The following is a 13,639-nucleotide window of genomic DNA, read 5'->3' as shown; positions in this document are numbered from 1 at the left end:
TAAACCACTTGTTTTAAAATCCTGAATGCCTTCATTAAAGCATTTCTTTTCTTTGACCTATATTGAGATGCAAACTTGAAAATTTCCAAATGTTACAGCTTAAAGACAAGAAATGAGAGTGGCTGGGTTACTGAGGGTTCTATTAAGGTTAGGTGGGAAAGAAAAGGTGTGAAACAAGGAAAAAATTAGTAACAGCATAAAAGTGTGGTATGCAACAAATTGAATCCCTTTGAAGTAAAAATGGGGCTTTACCTTCTGCAGTCACTGTAAGTGTAGCTGTACAAGTTGTTTCTCCAGCACTATTTCTTGCCTTGCAAGAGTATTGGCCAGCATGCTCTAAGAAAGCATCTACTATTATCAGTATAGCTGTGCCTGTAGACTCATCAAAGTGGAAAACTAAGTCTTTTTTTGGCAACATGAGTTGTTGATTATGAAACCACTGGATTTTTGGTTTGGGCCTGCCAGAGACTCTAGCTTGAAATCTGACTGATTCCCCGCTGCATACCCTGCAGCTTGAAATAGGCTGGATAAAGGTGGGCCTTTGGCCAACAGATTCCTCCTTAAGTGAAACAGATGAAGAAACATGCCAAGGGGACTCTGATGTAACTTCTTCAACATTTTTAAATCCTGAAAAGAAGCATGCCAACTTTTAATTTCTTACCCTACACTACAATGAATTTTCTCTCTCATTCAAATTTTTTTTTCTAACTCACAACAGCATGAATTATTCTCATTCATCATTTATAAAATCTAATGCAAAAAGAAAACAAAATATTTATGGTTAAATAACATCAAGAACAATATAGAACAGCAAATTCTCCAAACAGTATTTCTGCTCTAAAATTTTGATCAATGTTTCACTAATTCATATGAATGTAAAGGATTTCTTCTCAGTTGCCCGCGTACCTGTTACTTACCTCTATTTGAGATGTTTTTCAAAACCTTCAAAGTAATTTATTTCATACAAAAACTACTAGATTGTCTTCACAAGGCAAATCAAAGAATGTGTAAGCAAAAAAATTCCATTAGAAAGAAGGTTTTTACCTTTGGTGCATGTCAGATTTTAAGACTGGAGTAAATGAAAAGGGGGCATGGGACATGAAAAAATCTTGAAATACTTTTTTCTGTTCATGGCATATATTTTGGAGACATAAATGTACACTGTGGACATTGTAAATGGCAGCAATTAATTGAGTTAAAAGACAACATGACAGACAACAACTCACATATCAGTATCAGTGTATATTAAGATAATTATTCGAACATGACCTGAACAAGACAAATTTTTTAATGGCACAGTGTACCTTCTAACTTCAAGGTGGCAGTGCTGGTCACTTGGCCTACAGAGTTGCTCGCCACAAAGGTATAGATCCCTTCATCCTCTGGATAAGCTTCAGCAATCTCCAGCTGGTAAGTGTCTTCAAATTGAGTCATTCTGAAAAAACGTGATGGCTTGATCTCCTTCTCTTTGCTGTACCAAGACACTTTCAGATCTGCTCAGGCAAAAGATAGAAAACAAAAAGGTCTAAGTTATGATATTATATTAGCAAGTAAATGTTATTTTTATATTTATATCTTTCAAAAGTATTAAACCCAAACATTTAAATTTAAATGTGCCTTGTATTATTCTGGTAAAATATGATGAGTGGAAAGTGACCCACTTGTTGCTTTAGGTTTTGATTTGTGCACTGGAAATATTTGTATGGGAAAACTGATTCTGGTGCTGATATATTATTGACTAAAAATCATTCTTCCTTGACTCTCTTAGTGTAAAAATTTAAAAATATTTTTGTATGGCTAAAGTCAGAGAAAATATCTTTTTAAAAATGTGATTTTGCTACAGTTGCGTGATTAAACAGGCTATAAAATATCTAGCTTGAGCTAGTCAGGTTAAGAAATTAAAACAGATCATTCTTCTGCTAAGTACAGCACCTTCCCTCTTTTTGTTGCAAACATTACTTGCCATATTTCTCAAGAAAGATTTATATATTCCTATATAAAATGTATTACTTGTACAGATTCTTGTAGACATGGGAGGGAATTAAAGCAGATTTTAGCTTTTTCTCTCCATCTGTCACTGTACTACATCATCAATCATATGTTGTTACTCAAGTAGTGTGTTATTACTATTGTCAGAAGAGTGTTTTCAATAGCCAGTTGCACAATGCCTACCATTAAACAACTGTACTTGCAATCATCTGTTACCTAACCTAATATAAAAGGTTTTTATAACACAAGTGAGAGGTATGAAAATGCATTTGGATAGTGTATTCAATAAAGGAGATTTTCAATAGGAAAAATTACTTCATTGCAAGGGTTGTCAAGCATTGAGCAGGCTGCCCAGTGAAATGTAGAGTCACAGTCCCTGGAGGTATTTAAAAGCAATGTAGATTTGGCAGTTAGGGACATGGTTTATTTCTGGACTCAGTAGTTCTGGGTTAATAGTTGGACTGGATGATCTTTGAGGTCTTTTTCTACCTAAATGATTCTACGATGGGTGATCTAGATGAAAGGATCCTTATATTCTGTGCTATAAATGCAGGTTCCACATTCACATAAGTACAGTTCTATTAAAAAATATTACACTAGCATGCATTGCACAAAGGGTGGGCCAGTATTTCCAACATATATTTTCTGAAGCAGAATCAGATTTGTTCTAAAGCTTTTTTTTTTATTTTAATGGAGTTTTATTTCAAGGGATGGTAATGAAAATTATATATATTTGCATATATATGTGTATAACCAATTTGTATTGATTTTATTGAGCTGTCAAATAGGATTATTTTTTAATTTGGAGTTTTGTTTGCCTTGAAATAATAGTTAATAATTTTAAATTCTTTGGGTTGTGAACTGGATATTACTCTGCAGTTTACTATGTGAATATTTCATTAGTAGTCATACTCAAGGCCATTTACTAAATGGAGAAAAGTAGCTTTATTTGAATGTGTCTTAAGGAGAAAGATATTTTAATTGCAGAGGGACATTCTATGTATCTAAATCAAAAAACTTATTCAAGTAAAATCTACACCTCAAAGGACAATTAGCAAACACTTTTTGTGCTAGGATAAAGAAAGTAACCAGAGTTTAGTGTTTGCAGAATGATACTTAGAAATATTAGGAGAAAGGTTGAGTCACAGTTTCAGTCACTTCGTGTAGTTAAGGACATGGCAGTGTGTGTCTTCAGAAATTCATGTTTATTTGATTCAGTACTGCTTTTCTCTCTGTGTCTTTCTCACTGACAGAGTTTTCTAACATCAGTTAGCATTTAAAATGCTGAGAAGTTTCCAAAGATAAACTATGAGAAATTATGATAAACAGATCTTTTTAGAAACACTTAATATGTTTATGACAGTTTAAAACTTCCATGCTTTGATGTGCTTAACTGAAACTTGTCAGTAACACTTGGCTGTGTGTGTATCAAATATCTGTACTTCTGGGGGAAAACTGATCTGAGCACATATATTACTGAATTTTTTTCTGAGTTCAAGACGAAAAATTTTGAGAGGTGGAGAGATGTATAGGATGTCATTAAACCCACCTGTTCCAGAAACTCTGCACTGAAAACAAGCAGAATGGCCCTCAGATGTAACAATATCACGTAGTGGTATTAGGACAGCAGGTGGATACACTGGCATTTCTAGCTCAGGAGAGACAACTTCAGGGACTGAAGAAAAAGAGAAAAAAGTTATTTTTAAAGATGAAGAATGAAAATTTCATTTCACAAACGTTGTTAAGAGCATAGGAAACTCACTTTCGACTGAAAGTGAAGCTGAAGTTGTAGCTACTCCATAGTCATTTTTTGCTTCACAGGTGTACACTGCTTCATCTTCAGGGAAAGTTTCAATCAGCAATAGAGTATATTCTTGTGCATCATGAAGAAATTTGCACTTGAAACCTGGAGAAAGCTGTTGATCATCTTTGTACCAGGAAATTTTGGGCTGGGGTTTGCCTGATACAATAGCACAAAAGCGGGCAGGTTTGCCAGACTCCACGGTAGTTGGCTCTAGCTCCCGAATAATCTGGGGTGGCTCTGGAGCTGGAAATTGGGGGAAAGTGAGGTGGCAAAGAGAGACAAGAGAAAGAAGGAAAGAGAGAGAAATCTCATTATTGATATTATTAGTGATTGAAAATTATTTGCAAAGAATTAAGCAAAACAAACCCTTATTATTCCTAATCTTATGTGTCCATGAAAATCTGTCCTCATCCTTGATACAGGGGGAATGATTTAGCAGCAAGTGCCTTAACATAATTAGCTGTGTTAGCGTAAGTGTTTCTGGCAAAATGTGTCCAATAATTGTTAGGTTGATCACTCTGGAAAGGCATATTTGTCCATTTGAACAAAGTAGTTTTATTTAGACTCAAGAATTTTCTGGCCTAACTAAATACCATAGGAAAGGAACTGCTATGGTATTTTCATCCACTAGCCAGTTACTTCAATAGGGTAAGAAACACCTATGTACATGAGGAATTCAGTAGTGTTCCAAATGATCTCTTTGAATTTTTTTTTTTTCTTTGAAGAGTTAGAATTCCAGAGAGGCCATATAAGAATCAGAAAACTGCTGAGTAATAAATACAGTCAAAACATTGGTTGTGGGGCCACATACCATTCACATAAAGAATAACAGAACTCCTATTCCGTCCCGCAACAAAAGTATATTCTCCAGCGTCAGAGTAAGTGGTTTCAAAGATGCTCATTCGATGGACTCTCCTTTCCACCACATACTTGTATCTTTCCTCATATTGGAAGTTGATCTCAATACCATCCTTGTACCACTGTGGCTCAATGTCATCTTCATTGACTTCAAATTCAATTTCAGCTCTTTGTCTCTCAATGACCTTTGAAAAAGAATAAAAAATAGAAGTAATATTGGTTTTTCCTCTGGTCTCACTTTCCAGTTTCTTAGGTGAAGGTTCTGACCTTATGATTACAGATTTTTGTGCTATGACTCTTTCTGGTTAGATATTGTTGCACTTCCCTTGGATTATTCTTTGAGTGACAAAGCTATGAAATATTTATTCATCTGTATAGACCTTACCTGAATATCTTTCTGGGCACTTCTGATGCGAATGTCACGACCTTCCACAATCAAATTGGCACTGGATGTGTTTCCACCTGCTACTACAGTGTACTGACCAGCATCAGACATCTTTGTGGAAGCAATGATGAGACGATGGACATATTTCTCTCTCTGAATTTTCATCCTGAGCACATCAGAAAAGAAAGTGAGCTAGATATTCCCTGGGGGAAAACACACACCAGAAGTTAATATGGTGTAGAAGCAATAGTTTACCTATCACCAATCTGGAGTTCTTGCCCATCCTTCATCCACTGGACCTGAATGTCAGGTTCTGAAACTTCACATTCAAAAATAGCCCTCTTCTTCTCCACCACTTTGATGTCTTTAATATGCTTCCTAAACTCAATGTGACGAGCTAGGGCAGAAAAAAAGTAGAGTGAGCGCTGTGATGTTATTTCAGCCTGAGAAATTGCTAAACGTACAAATCAAGAGAGCAAATACCTTCCACATATAAAGTGGCTGATGAAGCTGCTTTTCCAGCAACAAAAGTATATTCTGCTGCATCACCAAAATGCACATTCCTTATGGAGAGGGAGTGTGTAAGCTTCTTTGTTCGTATCTGGCATTTATCAGTCGATTTTATTTCTACTCCATTCTTTAACCATTTATATGAGATGCCTTCATAATTAACAGTAACTTCAAAGGTTATTGTATCTTTCTCTTCAGCATTGATGTCTTTTAGCATGGAGGTAATTAGGATGGCTAAAAGGAAAGGAATGGACATGGTTTGCTTTTTTCCATTATTTTAATTTATTTTAAATGCATGCTAACCAGATTAGAGATGCTTCAACTTCTTTAAGAAGATTTTGGAAGTATTAAAAAGTACATGTTGTGTTCAGAATGATTATTACAATTAAATGTTCCACAACTACTGAATGACACAGGAATCCAAATTCAGTCTCCTACAGTGACCAGACATTTAGGCATATTGGCCTAAAGACAATAACACAGGATCTGACTTTCAAGTTCACCACTTCTATATCTCTTTAAAGAATGCTGTTGAAGCTATTTAGTGTTGTTTAAAACCACTACAGTCTGCTGGTTTTGTCAGAATTTCATTAAGCCCATGTGTTAACACAAACTTCTTATTACTGGTAACTGTAAAGTATTCTGGTTAATTTAATTTTTACATACGTTTTACAGTCAGGGTTGCGCTGACTCTATCATTTCCACAGACAAAAGTGTATTCCGCAGAGTCTTCACTGCTTGTGTTCATTATATTGAGCTGATGGAGTTTCCCTTGGACAACTATTTTGAACTTTTCACTCATTTCAATCTCCACACCATTTTTCAGCCAGACAGCTGGCACATTGAAATGAGAAACTTCACATTCAAAAGAGGCAGTTTTGGTCTCAGGGATCTCAATATTTTTCATGGTCTTTGTGATGTGTATGCCTAAAAGGATAGGGAAAAAAGAGAGAATTTTCTAAAAGTTAGTATGTTTGGAAGACTGCAAAAAACCAAGGGTAACAGGCTATGACATGTCAGGTCAAGTTGCTCAGTGTTGGTGTAACAATTCATATAACTACTTTCTTAAAATACTTACTTTCCACAAACAGTTTTGCTTTGCACTCGATTTGCCCAACAAGAGCTGTGTATTCCCCAGCGTCATCGGGAGATATGTTGTGCAGCATAAGCTTGTGAACTTTTCTTTGAGAGATCATCTTGTATTTATCACTTTGTTTAAGCTCAATATTTTTGTGGAACCAGCGGACTGGTACAGTATCATGGGAAACACTCAGTTCAAATGATACAACAGCATTTTCCAAAGCAGTCACATCCTTTGGCTTTTTGATGATCTTGACAGCTTGAGGAAAAAAGTTAGCAATATTCAGCACCGTGTATGATATGAATTCAAAACACACATTACAGCAAATATTCAAAGCAGAATGGCTTACTTTCCACATGAAGTCTGGCATTTGCTCCTATTTTTCCAAGTTTAAAGCTGTAAACAGACTCATCAGTGACAAGACAGTGTTTGATTCTCAGTGTGTGAACAGTTCCTTTCACTGTAATTTCATATTTGTCACTTGATTCAAGTTCAACACCATTTTTAATCCATAGAGCTCCTTTCACATCAGGGTGGGTCAGTTCTACACTGAAAACTGCCTCCTGTGATTCTGTCACAGTCAAGTTCTTTAGCGTTTTCTTTATCTTAACAGCTAGAAAAAAAAAGGGAGAAAATAGAAAAAAAAAATTTACAAAATAGATCAAAATTAAAGCCTAAAATTGAATTTTAATAAAACGGAATAATGCTGGTTCATTTTATGTATATAGTAGTTTATACACTTTCCAGCAAAGTAGTGTGCTGGGAACACAGTAAGGAAGCTTTACTTGTAGTATCCATGACAAATATCTGGTTTCTGGAGTTTTTGGAGTTTTATATGTCTGTTTTGTTAGTTGGTTGGTTGGTTGGGAATTTGCTTGTTTAGTTTTTGTCATTGTTGTTATTGGATAGGCTCAGGGTTTTGTTTGCTTGGGGTTTTTTATTTGATTTATTTTACTTGTGTCTTAAGTACTGGTCCAAGATAGAGCGAGTGATGCTGGAATAAGTCTCAAAGACATCAGTTAATTATAGAAAGTACTGACCTTCAACCTTCAGTTTGGCAGATGTCTTTGAGCTTGCTATTTCATAGCTGTATTCCCCCATATCCTCCAGTTTGGTGGCAGGGATAACAAGCCTTCTTTTTACACCATCAGATTCAGCATGGTACTGATCTGTCGTAGCTAATGGTCTACCATTTTGTAGCCACTGGCCCTCTGATTCAGGATTTGCCACCTCACATTCAAAAACAGCTCTCTGGGACTCAGCCACAGTCAGGTCACTGAGAGGCTTTGAAATGGCACCGCCTGTTGGGAAGAAAAAGCATGTTCTTTTGTTGTGTTGCTGTTCAGCTTTCCCCCAAACAGAAATGAAAAGTAGATGCTGGAATTCTTTGCCCTAATTTGCAGCATGGCCATAGTCATTCTGAGCTCTGGGAAAAATCAGGAGTAGAATATGACCTGAACATTACAAATATATGTTTCCTATTTCCATCCTAGTTATTATCTTTTATTTTACCATCAGCACAGGTATACTGAGAACACACAGGACAAAACCTCTTTCTTACAGTATTTACATCAAAAGCATAATACAGCATTTCATACTGTGTTTCTGATCTAGCAAAATATATTAACCCAGCAGATTTGAGGATTCAAATTATAGTAATCACAAAAGATAAGGGGAAAGGCAAGGAGAACATAAAGAAATGGATAAATTAAAGACAAACTCCCACTGGAACAGCACTATTGCTCCAAGTCCATTGGGTACTTTCTAAATCAGTGAAATAAAAACCTTGGACTTTAACCCTACTAACCTGCTACTATAAGCTTCCCAGATGTTTTCTTCTCTCCAGCATAAAACACATATTCTCCTTCATCATCTTTCATCATCTTCACCACTGTCAATTTGTATATTTTGCCACGTGCTTCAATTTTATATTTAGGACCGGCCTGTATGGGTTGGCCTTTGAAATGCCAAATTACATCAATCCCTGAATGGGAGAGCTCAACCTCAAAGGACACATTCTGTGTTTCAGTGCAGGTGATGTCATGAAGACCTCTAATAATCTCAATTTCTATAAAAAGAATAAATTATAAATTTATTAGTTGTTTCCACTAGTTTTGTTTTCAAAGAAATCATTTCACAAAGAACTGTGCTTCTTAAGAAACACCAACCTTCAACTGTGACATTGCAGCTTGTTTCCACTTTGCCAACCATTAGCTTATAGCGTCCTGCATCTGATGCATGGGTTCTGGTGAGCACCAGCCTCTGTTTGGTACCTTTACATACAGCTTGCACACGTTCATCAGGCTTTATTTGATTATCATTTAGGTACCATTTTGAGGAGGACACATCAGGTGCTGAAACTTTACATTCAAGGATGGCTTTTGTTCCTTCAATTACATGAAGATCTTCTAGAGGCACCACTATTTCCACACCTGCCAAGTTGCAAAAATATTCATCATGAGACAAACTATGTGTTTAAAAAGTAATCCTAAAGGAGCCAAAAATCAAACACACCTTCAAAATCATCATAGTGACTTACTGTAAACTGTGATCTGTCCAGTGGTTGACAGCTCAAGATCAGGAACACTAAAAGAGTAAGTTCCACTATCTTCCTTTGTGGCATCTTCTATGAGCAACATATGTGATTGTTTATCCAGCACAATATGAATACGATCACTGGACTGAATTTCTTGGCCATCTTTCATCCAGACACCTTCTGCATTTTCTAGGGAGACTTTGACTTCAAGTTGCACAATATCTCCCTCACAGACTCTTTGATCAGTTAGTCCTTGAAGAATTGCCATGGGACGAGCTGTGGAATTAAATGAAGTTAATTAATTCTTATAAGAAGCAGAATATTAATCATTAAAGCTTTCTGGGATACAATGATACAGCTATAGTACATGCTATAAAATAGAAAAATGATAATATATAGACAATGTAAGAAATGCTTACGCTTCATCTTCAGTTTGCATTGAGTCCTTTTTCCATCAACAACATAACTATATTCTCCTTGATCGTCTTTATTAATATCTTTAATAGTGAGGGTCTGGCGACCACGGCGGGATGCAATCACATGTTTAAGACTAGAAGTGAGTTCAACATCACCATGATACCATTTCCCCTCCGCATCTTCTGGGAAAATCTCACATTCAAGTTCAGCTGAGAAGGATTCTGGCGCTTCAACATCCTCAAGTTCTTTAATAAACTCAATTGCAGCACCTAAAGGCAAATAATTACATTTGTAAATAAGCTTGATTAGATTCTCCTGAAGAAAAAAAAAGTTATTAAATGAGCCTAAGGGAATATATATAGATATATAGTGCAACCATTTTACATAAATACATCTCTAGACTTTTATACTAGATTCCAAAAGTATGAAAGCAGCTCCACATCTCTAAGGGTGTTAGATGTCTGTTTAAATAGTTTTATTTCTTTCTGAAGCTGATTTCACTTTAACAGTATGGCATGATACTGAGTTGTATGCTTCTTACCTTCAACAGTAAGCTTTGCAGTGGTTTTCACAGATTCATCTTCAACCAGTGCACAGCTGTAGTCATCAGCATCAGACATGTCAATTGTTAATACGGAAAGAAAGTGAGCCTTTCTGTCTGAGTGCATCCTGTACTTGTCTCCAGAATGAATCTCAATTCCATCCTTAAACCATTTCACTTTGACAAAGGGCTCTGATGTTTCACATTCGAATGTTGCCATGGAGTCTCTTGCTTTAGCAACAACATCTTGTAACTCCTGCGTGAAGCTGATTAACTGCTTGGCTGGAAAACATATAACAATCAACAATGCACTGACCAAACAGACTTAACACACTATGATGAGCAGTAGGATGAGTAAAAGAATTGAAATTACCTTGTACTAACAGGAAAGCATGGCTAGAAGTTTCACCAGCTATATTGACTGCTTTCACCATGATGCTGGCAGAATCATCAGAAGTCACATCTCTGATAACTAATTCGCAAACATTATCTTCAGGCCAGTACCAGTACACACGATCAGTCCTTTCAATTTGAACACCATTTTTGAACCACTGGCATTCAGGATCAGGTTTTCCCACCACTCTCACACGGAAGTGTACGTCTGTTCCTTGAGCTACAGTCTGGCTTTGAATACGTTCAAGTATCTTGGGAGCCTCCATGCTTGGACTAAGCTCCACCTTCTCTGGTTTGAATGTTGGAATGGTGATTTTGCCTTCAGGAGGAAGTGCTTTCTTCTCTTCCTCTGGGATCTCTTTGGTCCAGTGGAGAAGTTCTTCTTTTGTCTTTTTTAGCATTTCTTCATATGATTCATCTTTTTTGCGAGATTTAAGTTCCACAGCTGTAATGGCTTCATAGTAGCCCTCTTCTGTCCTGCGCTTGAATTTACTACGCAGCTCTTCAGATTCCTCTGAAAGCTTTTCGTGAGTGATTCTTTCAGCCCTTTTCAGCTTCACCACTTCTTTGGTTGTTGCTTCTGCAGGTTTGTCTACCTTCTGTACCTCAAACAGAAGTTTCCCAGGTTCTGTAACTACAGGCTCATGTTTGGGTTCAGGAGCACGACGAAGAACAGATCTGAAGTCTTCCCTCTGCTGGATCTCAAGTTTCACCTTATGTTCAATAAAGCCTTCTGGATTCTCTGCAGTGACTCTCACCTCTCCTGTGTCATATGATTTGCAGTCTACAATATCCAGGTAGTAGATTCCATCATAACGGAGTCTAAACCTTTTGCTTTTACGGATGAGCTGTCCATTGAGGTACCAGTTGACCTTGGGCATAGGATAGCCAGTCACACGGCAGCGGAATCGTGCTGTTTCACCTTCAAGGACTCTTGCAGGTTCAGGAACCAAAACGATTTCTGGTTTTTGTTTTTCCTTTTGGTCCAGTGCAACAGCAGGTAGAGCACCCTCGTGGGCCATTCTTTCTAACTCTTCAATTCTCTGGAGTCCCCTTTTGCCTTCTGGCAGCTGGGATTCTTCCACAAGACTTTTCTCATCCTTCACGATCAGAGTAGCAGATGTGTGGTCTGTACCATATTTGTTAGTTGCTCTGCAAGTGATCACTCCACTGTCTCTGGAATAGGCTACCCCATAGTCCAGGCTACAGTACCCAAACTCATTGATCATGCGGAGTCTGTTAGCTGCTGCCAAGGGTTTGCCATCATGCAACCACTCCACCACCATGGTTGGGTCGCCAATTGGTGTAAGCCTGCATTCAAAGTGTGCTGGTCCAAATTGTTTGAGCCTTAAAGATGTGAGCTTCTTCTTAAAAAATGGTTTCTGTTGCTTTTCTTTGTCATAGAGATCTCCTTCCTCCCATTGCTCTTGACCATAACGCAGATGGAGAGGTTCTAACTCTGGTGCTGCAATCTCCTTGGCTTTGTAAGTTCCTTTTGGAATTATTAATTTTCTTTCTGGTTCAGGTTCTGTGTGTTCAACTTCAACATTTACTTTGCAGCGGGTGGTGTCCCGCCCAGCTTTATTGATAGCGGTAGCAGTATACCATGCAGCATCTTGCCTGGCAGTAGATTCAATTTTAAGGGCAGCTGCCCCTTTGGTTCCCTCAATCCTGAAACATGAAAAAAAAAATTATCTATTTTTCCCTTCTTTGTCATTCATTTTTGCCTTTCTTCCAAATTAGTTCAAAGCCTCCAAAGGTAAATATCTGGAGGTAATAAACATTTTGTTTATGTTTATTCATGTTTGGGAGTACAGTGCCTTAGAATCAAACAGAGAAGAATAATAAAAAACAGTCTTATATTCTGTGGTAGTTTTGCCTGCAGAGGTCTTCAAAATCAGAGACAGGGAAAAGTTCAGTAAATCTCTGTGATGGCTTTTAGAAACTAACATATGCTGGAAAAATATTGAATGAATCCTACAAGCTATTTTATATCTGTAATCCTTGCTGCAATGCAAAAGCCCCTAGTGAATTCCTTTTGTGAAACTGCAGGAAGCATTTTGCAGGATGGTGGTTATTTACTACTTAATTTATATAAAGTATTTTAAATAAAATTAAACAAAATGTAAATAAAATTTAAATTTCAATAGATTTAAATATAATAAAAATCCTTACTTTATTTTGGGATATTTATGAGGCACAATGATGTCACTGTTCTTGAGCCATACAATGTCAGGATTAGGGTTACCAGTAGCTTTCACTGCCATCTCCAGTCTAGAGCCCTCCTTCACGCTGACATTTCTCAACCTTTCCACAAAGTGTGGTCTGACAAGGTCTTCCTTAGCTGGAAGAGCAAATGTTAGTTATCACAAGAAGAAATGAAAAAGCCATGATTTTAAATAAGAAACACTCATAAATAACATGATATACAGAATATAATAGAAAATACAGAAAATACCTTCTACAGTCAGTGTCATTGAGACTGAAGCTTTGCCTGCCCTGTTTTGAGCAATGACAGCCCATTCTCCAGAGTCTTCAGGCATTGCAGGAACAATGATCAATGACTGGGTACCATCTTCTTTAATCACTATTTTATGGGTGTAGTCATTAATCACTTGTTGGCCTGCAGATAGAGATGAAAAGAAAAGAGTTGCAATCAAGGACAGTCTCAACGAGACATAAAAAATTTTTCAAAATATTATTTCTTCATGAAAATGAGGCTGATGTACCATTATGGAACCAGTAGGTCTCTGGCATAGGTCTGCCAACAACTTTTAAGTCAAATCTTGCTGTCTGCCCCTGTGAACATTTAAATGATGTTGGTTTCAGCACAAAAACTGGCTTATATAGTCTCTCTAGTTGCCCTTCATCAGTTTCTTCTAATCTCCGGGCAGGAGAACGAGAAGGAGAGCTGCGGGCAGGAGACCGGCTTGGAGACCGTGGAGAGATAGACCTGGAAGAAAGAGATAAGGCAGATGTGTATGGCAATGTCATAAACAGTGGACTGACATGATAAACAGATTTCAACCTTTGCCTTTTTCTGATTTGAGTTAGCACATAAATCTATATGAGTCATAAAAACAGCATTTAGAACTTTTCTAGGGGTGTGCAAACTCCAATAGCTT

The 13,639-nt window shown here is 37.2% G+C and overlaps 1 protein-coding gene across 1 annotated transcript in view; it reads right to left on the bottom strand.

Moving 5' to 3' along the window:
* Positions 1-13,639, bottom strand: part of TTN (titin) — a 234,957-nt gene that overhangs the window by 201,285 nt on the left and 20,033 nt on the right. The window contains exons 23-42 of the mRNA XM_077181862.1: positions 13,244-13,467; positions 12,973-13,137; positions 12,690-12,858; positions 10,495-12,185; positions 10,122-10,403; positions 9,583-9,849; positions 9,167-9,439; positions 8,796-9,059; positions 8,435-8,695; positions 7,668-7,928; positions 6,977-7,240; positions 6,625-6,885; positions 6,213-6,473; positions 5,520-5,780; positions 5,292-5,433; positions 5,037-5,202; positions 4,605-4,836; positions 3,752-4,036; positions 3,539-3,664; positions 1,305-1,493 (exon numbers count right to left, since the gene is read on the bottom strand). Coding sequence (XP_077037977.1) covers positions 1,305-1,493; positions 3,539-3,664; positions 3,752-4,036; positions 4,605-4,836; positions 5,037-5,202; positions 5,292-5,433; positions 5,520-5,780; positions 6,213-6,473; positions 6,625-6,885; positions 6,977-7,240; positions 7,668-7,928; positions 8,435-8,695; positions 8,796-9,059; positions 9,167-9,439; positions 9,583-9,849; positions 10,122-10,403; positions 10,495-12,185; positions 12,690-12,858; positions 12,973-13,137; positions 13,244-13,467 — 6,044 coding nt within the window. The remainder of the gene's footprint in view (positions 1-1,304; positions 1,494-3,538; positions 3,665-3,751; positions 4,037-4,604; positions 4,837-5,036; positions 5,203-5,291; positions 5,434-5,519; positions 5,781-6,212; positions 6,474-6,624; positions 6,886-6,976; positions 7,241-7,667; positions 7,929-8,434; positions 8,696-8,795; positions 9,060-9,166; positions 9,440-9,582; positions 9,850-10,121; positions 10,404-10,494; positions 12,186-12,689; positions 12,859-12,972; positions 13,138-13,243; positions 13,468-13,639) is intronic.

This window comes from Agelaius phoeniceus, chromosome 7 (genome assembly GCF_051311805.1).
Source record: "Agelaius phoeniceus isolate bAgePho1 chromosome 7, bAgePho1.hap1, whole genome shotgun sequence".
NCBI lineage: Eukaryota > Metazoa > Chordata > Aves > Passeriformes > Icteridae > Agelaius > Agelaius phoeniceus.
The sequence above is the reverse complement of the archived record's forward strand: the minus strand, read 5'-3'. Positions and strand labels throughout refer to the sequence as shown.